At 35.5% G+C, this 11,594-nt stretch overlaps 1 protein-coding gene across 1 annotated transcript in view; it reads right to left on the bottom strand.

Annotated features, from left to right (window-relative positions):
- The window catches only part of LOC111472892, a 31,376-nt gene that overhangs the window by 10,223 nt on the left and 9,559 nt on the right, over positions 1–11,594 (bottom strand). The window contains exons 8-12 of the mRNA XM_023118490.1: positions 10,558–10,742; positions 10,344–10,406; positions 2,842–2,913; positions 2,483–2,746; positions 566–685 (exon numbers count right to left, since the gene is read on the bottom strand). Coding sequence (XP_022974258.1) covers positions 566–685; positions 2,483–2,746; positions 2,842–2,913; positions 10,344–10,406; positions 10,558–10,742 — 704 coding nt within the window. The remainder of the gene's footprint in view (positions 1–565; positions 686–2,482; positions 2,747–2,841; positions 2,914–10,343; positions 10,407–10,557; positions 10,743–11,594) is intronic.

Below are 11,594 nucleotides of genomic sequence, written 5' to 3'. Positions count from 1 at the left end.
TTATTAAAAAAAAAAAAAAAAAAAAAAAAGAAAAAAACTGAGGTTCATTGCCTAGAAAAGTTTCAATATTCGCACCATCCAACAGAAAAATCCCGGTTGGTTTATTTTCCCTTGCGCTTGCTGTTTTCCTTCAAAAAGAAACTCTTGATTATGTGCTTTTGCATTGCCATTTACCAAAGGATGATCCTTTTTGGCTCACTGAAGCTCTTCTGGGTTGGTGGCTGAAAGATAAAGTGCTTTGGAAAGGCACAGTTTAAGCCGTTTTATTTTTATAAGAAACAAAAGTTGAAGAGATTTTTTGTATTTCTTTCTTATTTAAACAAGATACAAACTTTTCAAAGGATCCTTCAAGATGGTACAGTATATAGCCTCGTGTTGGAGTATATATCCTTCAAGTAGTATTAGCCGGGTGAGGGTTTTCTTTACCTCAGCTGTAAGCTGCACCTTCTTTTTCGTTCTTAAATATATCCTAGTAATAACAAGAGACATTTCTCCCTTATTTTCTTGTAATCATTTCCTTTCTTTTGATTACATTAAGCTACAAAAGGAGGTTGGGACAACTCACCAAACAGTAAGAACTTAAGCCGCCAGAATAGGACTGATCAAGACTACGATCTGCCAAAAACATTTTTAATACCAACGCCAAAGGTATAGTGGCTGGAAATTGTTCAGTCAGCTTCTTAACCTGCAATTGACATTGTACAGAATCAAAGACAAATTACAAGAAAATATTTGTACACAAACAGCACTCTTGTGAAACTTTACTGAGAAAATTGGGAAAAACAGATTAAACAGAGAATATTTATTTCTGAGAAACGACACAAGTAAATCCACAAAGATCTGATAACACTGCCTCCTTTTCTAGCAAGATCCAAAGTAAATCCACAAAGATCTCACTTCAAAGCTTTTCTGGAAGGTCTGTTAACCAAAAATAATCAAGTTCTCTTTTGGATTTTGCTAAAAGAGGGCATGAATACTAAATATCAGGAAATTTCATCCCTCCTGCACAGTTCTCACTACATATCCTCTGGCAAGAGCTGCCTTTGGTATTTGTGGATTAAGGATTTCCTCTGTGAAGGATTGGGTACTACAAGAAGTCCCCACCTCAAGATGGAAAATAATCTGTTTCCAAGTATACAGAATTAGGATTGGAATGGCCTTCCATTCTAAATACCAGGAGATTTCCCTTGAGAATAATCTGCCGTCACGACCTCAAAATCAAGTATGGTAAATTACCTTTAAGGGAAGGAAAATATGAAGTTAGAACCTACACACATCGGGCATCTTCTTCTCGCTACAATCATTGTTTTATGGAAAATCATTCGTTGAGGGAGCTTGAAAAATAACTCTCTCAAGGAAATTTAGGAAGGAAAAAGGCAACCAAAGTAGGGGAACTGCTTTGTTTGCGTGCACAAGCATTTCAGATATGAGTTCAAGTGAAATTCTCCACGTTGGCTTCAACTCCTTTGTGTTCTCTTCTATTATTGTACTTTTAGCATAGGGCTCCGTATTCTCTACGTACAAACTTCTGGACTTCTATGGTCATCGCCCACTTGAGAGAAAAGCTAAGATACATCGGGAAAATGCTACCAAAAAAAAAATAATAATAACAGAAATTTCAAAAGGGAAAGGAAAGAGTGGGATATGCTTGAGTTGGCAAAATTTCATGTATTTTTCTGAAACTCTAGAGCCATTCAGGAGTCGATCCTTGTATGCAACAGTTTGTTCTTTGAACATTAATTCACAACTTGTCACTTTTTTAATTATAAACATAAAGTTTATTCTTGGTTGAAAAAGAAAAATGCTCAATGTTCCAACAACATAACATTATCCTTTTTTCTGCTCATTATATAAGAACTAAATTGAGAGAAGAAAAATTGTTGCAAAGCAAGGGAAAACTAAGAAATTAGAAATCACATAGAAAGAAGAGGGATGGAAGACAAAAGCATCCATACCAAATACTCGTCATCCAAGCTAATAAAGGTTCAAAGCACAAGTCTATATTTAAAAATTATAAAAGTAAATAAAAACAAAAGCAAAAACAAAAAGCATTTAACAAACGAGATCATCTCATAATGATATAATTAAACAAAATCCCATATGAAAGAACCGATGGGAAAAGATCGTTTATTGATTCTAGTAAAAATTTGTTAGTTTAACTCCCAGTCAAAGATTGTTTTAGTTAAGGATAATAACCGGCAGATTCCACTAGAGATAATACTTATAAAGGCTTAATAATTATTATACTAGGTTAAGCTGCGTCCTCTGTCTTTAAGAAATTCAGACCACAAACAAACTTTCAATTCCATTAAATAGCAGTATGAATATCAAGTTCTCTGTTTCTTCTTCTTCTTCCTTTTTTATAAGAAAAATGACTTTAAATTAAATCTTCAGAAAATCATAATTGGAATGTTCAGAAAATCACAAACAATTATGATAAAATTCAGAAACTGAAGTATGCTATGTTCCAAATATGGATTACCAGCCCAGAAGTTTGGAGTCCCGTATGTGATGGAGTCTTGAAACTGATGTCAATACGAACTGACTTGGTGCTAGATGAGGAATCATATTTCACAACCAAACATTTTTGCAGCGCAGAATCTTCTAAACTAGCCATATCATTAAGAAGGTTGACATCTTGTTCCCCAGATACGGCAGAGGACTCCTCCTTGGATGATTGCATATTTGAAGTGGATGAAGCAATGAGATCGTGGGGAACTTCAACAACAAGCATGATAATAGGTATCTGACGCAAAAAATAAACTGATGAGTAAATGTACTGAATAATTATTATTAACAACACAGAATTAATTAAATAGTTTAGATATAGAAGGCTGTTACAGCAGTATTTTCCACCGTCTTTAAGGAATCACTTTTTACCCATTCCTGATTGGAAAGATATCTGGCTGCATGCTGGAAGAAACCAAAATGTATATTAAACTTCTACACACAACAGCCAAGCGAATTGTATTAAAGAGAGAAAGAGAATAATATAAATGTGACCAAACTTCTACACACAACAGCCAAGCGAATTGTATTAAAGAGAGAAAGAGAATAATATAAATGTGACCCATGTGACACTGAGAATGCACTTCTTTGTCGTAAAGCTACAGTTGAGCAGCTTCTGCAACAATCCAAATGCATCTTTATACATTGTGTTATGGTTATTACATTAGTATAATTACATTGTTGTAAATCAATCCAAATGCATCTTTATACATTGTGTTATGGTTATTACATTAGTATAATTACATTGTTGTAAATAAATTAGTTTTGTTATCTTTATCCTTGTACAAATGTATATTAGCATCTTTGGTAAATAGAATAGAGTATTTTGATTCTCTCAACCTTTAGTGTTTACATGGTATCAGGGCTTTAGGTGGTAAATAGAATAGAGTATTTTGATTCTCTCAACCTTTAGTGTTTACATGGTATCAGGGCTTTAGGTTAAGTAGGTTTTTGTAAACTTAAGGTTTGGAGTTTAGGAATCGTTTGTTTATTATTGGAGTTTTGTGTCTTAGGATTATTCTACAGAGAAATAATTTAATTGAGAGCAAGATAGTTAGACTAATTAATCATTGAGTCTGACAAAGAGCTATAAAAATGCTTGAAATCTCTTCACACCAAAAAGGGAAACATTATTAGATTGTTTGGTGCATGTTAACTAAAAATGCTTGAAATCTCTTCACACCAAAAAGGGAAACATTATTAGATTGTTTGGTGCATGTTAACACTCTGTTTTGACCTGATCAAGGTGAGAATCTCTAATGAGTTATTTTATGGAGTGCAAGAGATCATATCCCAAATTAATGTTCGGCAGCTAGATAGTAATATTGTAAAAGTTCAGACTACCTAACGTGAGCCATTGTTTATTATGGTTTTTTTATTTGGTCTTGCCTCTAAATATAATACAGTCAAAAGTCAAGTCTATTGTAGCTCAGACATCTCATCATTGGCACACTCTTATATTCGAATACTTAGTACAAAGAAGTCTCGAGCAATCTTGTCATCTAAGTCTGATAGTGTTTTGGTTGGACAAAAAAATGAGTCTAGAGGAAATCCTAACACTCAAAAATTAAATTCAAGGGATATTGTTTATCACAATTGTTAAAAGTTAGGACATATAAAACGTGAATGTTACAATTGTTGAATAAGGGCAAAAAGTTTCAATCTGCACATGTTGCCCGTATATTTAACAACCCTAACAAATATGGTACAATTTTGACTGAGTCTACAAAATTATGACATCATCATCTTCTCCTACTATTGTCATCACCGATACAAGTAACATATCTAAACTTTTCCTTGCCTCCTCTTTGAAATAGGCACTTCCGATCACATGACAAGTAATTTAATTTATTCTCAAATAAATTTCCATTTAAATCTTCACCTATTGTTACTATAGCAAATGAAACTATCTCTCCGATCAGACAGTGTCAGTGTCAATCTTACCAGCTCACTTTCATTTGTCCTCTGTTTTAAATTTTACCAACCATTCTCATTTAACTTGATTTTTGTTGGTAAACTCAACTCAATCTACATTGTTGTGTTTTGTTCTTTCCTGGCTATTTAGTTTATTTAGGATCTTATGACTCAACTCAATCTACATTGTTGTGTTTTGTTCTTTCCTGGCTATTTAGTTTATTTAGGATCTTATGACAGAATATTGGAAAAAGGAGTGAATCTTGAGGTCTTCTACGTCTTTGAACCAAAAATATTCATTGTCATTACATGCTCTTAAGTGTCTTTTTCTTTTGAGAACGTTGCCACTTGGGTCATCTGTTTATTTCAGTGTTGAAGAGTCATAAGTGTCTTTTTCTTTTGAGAACGTTGCCACTTGGGTCATCTGTTTATTTCAGTGTTGAAGAGTCATGGGGAGGATAAAGAGGAAGATCATTTTCTTATCTACAATACTCTCCTTTTGCGTTCCTCTAATGATTCACTTCCAGTTGTACATGTTTTTCTCACCCACCTATCACTCAGGTTTGTTCGCTTCGGCCTCCCCCTTCAGTTACATGCTCTCTACTAGAGGCTTCTTCGTCCTTGGATCCTGAAACAAGCAATGATTATCCTATTGCTCTTTATAACGGAAAACGTCAGTGCACTTATCCTATCTCCTATTTTGATTCATATAAATCCTATTGCTCTTTATAACGGAAAACGTCAGTGCACTTATCCTATCTCCTATTTTGATTCATATAACCATTGGTCTTCTTTTACCTGTTCATTCATAGCACCCCTACATCCTGTATTTGTTCCTAAGACTACTCATGAAGCTTTGTCTCATCCGGGTAGATGTATTTCAATGGTAGAGGAGATGTCTGCCTTAGACTACTCATGAAGCTTTGTCTCATCCGGGTAGATGTATTTCAATGGTAGAGGAGATGTCTGCCTTAGATGACAACTGTATTTGGGATTTAATTTCTCTCTTCCGACACAGTATTTAAAGCCAATGTCTATTTTGATGGATTTGTAGCCGGGGTTGAAAGCTCATCTTGTCGCTAAAGCTATACAAACTTTTCGAGTTAACTAGTGATGACACCTCAAGGTTGAAAGCTCATCTTGTCGCTAAAGCTATACAAACTTTTCGAGTTAACTAGTGATGACACCTCAAGCATTCAATCACTCAAAACCTTTCCTTGAAGTCAATTTCATACAAAAAGATTTGAGAATGTGAAAATACTTTCTAGGAATAGAGGTAATAAGAAGGAAATTCAGTTTTTTTTTTTTTTCCCTAACAAAAAAACAAAAAATTTCATTGATTAAGTGAAAAGAGACCAATGCCCCAAAGTTAATAACTCTACAAGGGACTGAATAATAGGAAAATAAAAAGATTACAAAGGACAAATAAAAGCTGTCAAATGAGACATGAATCTTGGATAGAATGTCCAGCAAAGAGATTGATGAAAGCACACAAAGAAGAGGCCTTCAAACGGGCCGAAACGAACAGATCTGCCAGCAAAGAGATTGATGAAAGCACACAAAGAAGAGGCCTTCAAACGGGCCGAAACGAACAGATCTGACCAAAGAGGATTCTCGTAGTTGAAAATCCTTTGATTTCTTCCCAAACAAATTGTCAATGTAGAATCTTCTAACCATATCGATCAAAATCATAAAAAAGACAACTTGCTCCTCAAATACAACATAGGAATTTGATTCTAACCATATCGATCAAAATCATAAAAAAGACAACTTGCTCCTCAAATACAACATAGGAATTTGAGAAATCATAAATAAGATGAAGAGCCATGCAAAGAAACACCAATAAAGGACTTTAACCACCACAATCCAACATAACAGAATTAAATGAATCAACTCCAAAGAACCCAGCCATCGATGCATTAAATGTTTCTTAACCACTAGCAACTCTTCATGCAAGGGGCCTAATAAATGAGTAATTTTCCAAATAATCTCCATTAATAGAGCTCCCACCAATAACTATTTAAGGGCCTAATAAATGAGTAATTTTCCAAATAATCTCCATTAATAGAGCTCCCACCAATAACTATTTAAGCAAGGCAACAATAGAAACTATTCCTTAACTCCAACGGAGATGAAGATAATGAAGAGTCAACGAAAAATTCGATAGAAAATTCTGCTAGTTCCAAGGACCGAAATTAATACTATCATGAACCAAAAGCAGAAAAATTCGATAGAAAATTCTGCTAGTTCCAAGGACCGAAATTAATACTATCATGAACCAAAAGCAATAATAATGTTGCCTTGAAAACAACGAGAAAACCTTAATAAATGTTGCCTTAGAAACAATCAGAAATTCCCAATAATCAAGGCACCTAAAATAACTTCTTGAAAAAAGACTGGAAGCGAAAAAAGCCTTAATTAACCCAATAATCAAGGCACCTAAAATAACTTCTTGAAAAAAGACTGGAAGCGAAAAAAGCCTTAATTAAAACTCAAGTTGAACATCTTCACCAAATATTCTAACAACCAATAAACCCCAATTATGAAGGACGTTGAAATATCAAAAGATGCAACGGTTCGCTAAGGCATTCCTTGTGAATCTTCTTAGCATTTTCCTCGTTGAAATATCAAAAGATGCAACGGTTCGCTAAGGCATTCCTTGTGAATCTTCTTAGCATTTTCCTAAGGCATTTAACGAAGCAATTTCATGCATTTGTAAACCACAAAGCTCGATTAAAGATGAAAACTTGCAAGAAATAGAAGTTGAAGAAAGACATTGAGATTCTGAGATGTGATTTGGAAGTAACTCCTTTAACTCAAGAAATAGAAGTTGAAGAAAGACATTGAGATTCTGAGATGTGATTTGGAAGTAACTCCTTTAACTTCTTTGATTTTGAATGCGACTGAAATAAGGAAATAAAAGCATTTGCATAGGATTCTTCCAAATTGTTATCATCCAAAGAACTGGCCTGAAACCCTCAACGCAATGGTAATGCGTCAAAAAAAGGGATGTCAAACGCATTAAAGAAAGAAGGAAAAGGGAGGAAGTCGCAATGGTAATGCGTCAAAAAAAGGGATGTCAAACGCATTAAAGAAAGAAGGAAAAGGGAGGAAGTCGTGCGAGATCAAAGGCACGCCAGCGAATGTTGTGCTAGGAAAGCATACAAATGCGTCGATATGAGGACAGTTCCTTCGTCGCAAGGCATACTGCGCTAAACACAAAGAGGAGATCACGTCTACTCTGTCAAGGGGCAAAGGCTCCTAAGGATCGTATCATAGTGTGTGTTACTGTTGCAGAGTTGTTAACCTACGTCTGGTACTTTTTGTCCTCTTCCACGTGATATTCACTGAGTGTGGAGATGAAAATGCGCGTGAGATCCATGCTAAGCTTTGCCTATATGTAGGGAGTCATTTCTTTGCAGGAGGGAAACTTATTTTTTTAATAGGAGTTTTTGAGAGAATTCTCATAAGGATTGTCTGAGAGAATAGGGGTTTTCTTGGTAACCTTGTTGTGGATTTTTGAGAGAATTCTCATAAGGATTGTCTGAGAGAATAGGGGTTTTCTTGGTAACCTTGTTGTGGAGTCGGAGCAGCAAGTCTTCGCCTGAGGGGACGTAAGGGAGGAGTGAGAACCACCCTCGTAGTGTTGGAGAGGAAGATTACCACTAATATAAAGTTTCTCTGTTTTTGTAAGGTTTGATTTAAGGCCCCTATTTTGAGCTACTCTTATTTTGTATTTGCTGAAAATTTCTCCAAAAATTCTTGGTGTTCTTCTACTTGAAAGTGTCTGTTGAAATTACTTCTATCAGTTTGGTCAACTGATACAAAGTAGTAGCACATTTAAGGTGCAGTGTTTAATGAACAAGGGTATATCAGTTTGGTCAACTGATACAAAGTAGTAGCACATTTAAGGTGCAGTGTTTAATGAACAAGGGTAGCACAAAGGAATCTAACTACCCTATTTAGCATAGTGCAATACTGGAAGGGGGAGGCACTTGTAGGACTCCTTGCTTAGGATTACCAAGTGGCAGAATAGAAATAGAGGTAGAAAAATAGGAAAGGTTCAGCATAGGTAGCTAAAGAGCTACCAAGTGGCAGAATAGAAATAGAGGTAGAAAAATAGGAAAGGTTCAGCATAGGTAGCTAAAGAGCCAAGCATTGTGCCGTTATTCAGAGTTAATATCCATTTATTACTTAATTTATTTTCATTTCCGTTCCATCACCAAACCAATCTACTTTTTATAAATCGGCCGCTATTTTGTAGTATATATTTTTGCTTGTCAATCTTCTCTTTATGAATCAAAAGTGTCAAAGTCCCTGTGGAATCGACCCAAGAGAACCCAGGTATTATTTGCCAACGCAATCTATTTATACTTGGGCAGTAGAGTCGAGTGATATTCTGTGAGCCTTTTTGTTTCAATGCATCTCTTTTTGTTTCAATGCATGCCACATTTTATCACCATTTGCACACATTTGATTAAATGCATATCAAATGCATTGCAGATCACGTCAAGCGAATAACTGGTACTTAACAAATAAATAAAAATATGCGGATGGGAAATGGAGATTAATTTTAACTTCCTTTAATATCACATTTTCTTGACCACTCATGTCTCAACGCAGAATATTTCCTTGAATTAGACAATAGGATTTTGCTTTAACTTTTAAACCAATTATATTTGTAAGAATTGCACTTAATACTTCTATATATACTATTTATAATCATATCTAACTTGCCTTGTCTCTCTGGAGTCTTTCTTTAATTGGTTAGAAGTTCGTGAAAGGGTTCCTCCGTTTTTTCTCTATCCAAATCTTATGTCTTATGTCTTATGGAATTCGAGGAGTTGCTCATTATCTCAGTTTTTTAAGCTAATCTAGCCTGATAGGGTTCTTTTCTTTTTCTTTCTGAGGTTGTGCACTAGGAATTAATTCACTTTCCAAATTTGGTTTCTGGTTGTTTTTTCTTCTGGTCAGTAGATTTGCAGCTTGGTGGGAGTAGTCTTGGTAGTTTTGGTTCGTTGGTGGTTGGTTTCTTCATAGATATTTTGTTCTTTAACTCTTTATTTTTTGGCTCACGTATTATTTGGATAGTACTTTTTTTCTTTTCTTTTCCCTTTTTTTTTCTTTTTGTTTGGTTTTCTTTTCACTTGTTTACTTGAACATTTTTCTAACTTTTCATTTATAACGCAAAATTTCTCTTGTTCAAAAAGAAAGAATACACTTTACTATTGCCCTGTCAAGAATTCTCTAAATAAGAGATGAAAAGAAAGAAGCTCCGTTTCTTTTCTTTCATTCTTATTGTTCTTTTCTGATTTTTAGGCATCATTGGCATATATTTCAAGAAATGCAGAGATTCCTTCAGAACTTATTTTGAGAGCACAAATTAACATAACACTTTATCATCCTTTACTTCATTAGTCGAATCTATTCATCATGGTATTTTAACATGTTTTAGATAATAAGACAACTGACTTCCTTCTGTTCATCTGATAAGAAACAGATACGATAAAGAAGAATCAAAATTACAAGAAACCGCCACAAAACTAGGGGTCAATCAAACCTCACAGATACGATAAAGAAGAATCAAAATTACAAGAAACCGCCACAAAACTAGGGGTCAATCAAACCTCACGTCATGAAGAGAACAAAAAACCTCTTGAACTTATCTAAATAAACAAAGGAAAAATTGGACGGCTATAGGGTATTAGAAACCCCAACGCAACAAGAGGAATCGATGTCCATCATGCTGATGCTACTAATTTTTACGAATAACTAAGATTGGATTTACTTTATACTATAATAAAAAACTGATTTTTTTTTTTTTTTTTGAACCATACAAATTCATCCTTTCCTTGAGATAAGAATAAACAGTTACGAGATGCAATCTCATATTCAATTCCTTGAGATATGAATAAGCATACCTGAAGGCAGGTTTCTTTAATACCATTACGCCCCTCTAGGATCCCAGCTTCCTTAATAGGTTCCTAAAAGATAACAACGGCAAGGCTTGATATAAGCAAAAAAGCAGAAAAGAGGTGTGATCGATGCAACAGAAGTGATGCACTTACCAAGGCTTGATATAAGCAAAAAAGCAGAAAAGAGGTGTGATCGATGCAACAGAAGTGATGCACTTACCAGATTTCTCACTGGAGGCAGACAAACCACAAGGTCCACATCACTCGTGGGAAGGGATAAACCTGTTGCATTTGAACCAAAAATGTTTGTCCTGGACCTGGGCCATAAGACTTGAAGGGACCGCGTGACCCGTTTAACAGCCCATGTGATGTAAGGCTTCTTAGTCATGTTTTCTGCAGCAACCTTGTATACCCATTTGACACATATCCCATGAATAGTGTTGATCAGTAGTCATGTTTTCTGCAGCAACCTTGTATACCCATTTGACACATATCCCATGAATAGTGTTGATCAGTGACAACATTCATTTGCATAAATTCCAATTAGGAAATACAAAACACTAGCAACAATGAGAACGCTTACATGCTTGCAGAAAGAGTTGATCTCATCATTTAGGCAGCTATGCATCAAAGAAAGAGATTCCTTTTTTATGCTTGCAGAAAGAGTTGATCTCATCATTTAGGCAGCTATGCATCAAAGAAAGAGATTCCTTTTTTACAGGACAGCTTGTTGTTGGGGGAAAGAGAGGAAACGCAACATCTGGCTGCAAAAGAAATTAACCGTTAAGGAAATTTCAGACCCAGTACATAGAGAGGAAACGCAACATCTGGCTGCAAAAGAAATTAACCGTTAAGGAAATTTCAGACCCAGTACATAGCTCAAATATTTGGATTGTGGTTGCATACTCACATGCTCCTGATCGAGAGCTATCTGGGACATTGCTATTAATGATAAAGGTTGAACTGTCGAGCAATTAGAATTACTTTTATTTCTCCAATTAGGCCAGACAACTTCAGCACCATCAATATGTAAGCATGCTTCTTCCAAATTAGTTCCATCAGGATACCAACCCTTTACACCCCAATGCCTTGGACTTGAGCTACCAGATCTAACAGTAGGAAATCCCCTGTGCTTCCTGGAGTCGCTTACAGGAGAAGGTGGAGGTGGTATTGGTGCCCGTGGAACACAAAGAACTACAGGAGATGGTGGCCGCTTTACTCGAGATTGCTCTCTCCTAGTGGGAGGGATGCATGGGC

This window comes from Cucurbita maxima, unplaced genomic scaffold (genome assembly GCF_002738345.1).
Source record: "Cucurbita maxima cultivar Rimu unplaced genomic scaffold, Cmax_1.0 Cma_Scf00091, whole genome shotgun sequence".
Taxonomy (NCBI): domain Eukaryota; kingdom Viridiplantae; phylum Streptophyta; class Magnoliopsida; order Cucurbitales; family Cucurbitaceae; genus Cucurbita; species Cucurbita maxima.
Note: the sequence above shows the minus strand (reverse complement) of the source record. Positions and strands in the feature narration are given on the sequence as shown.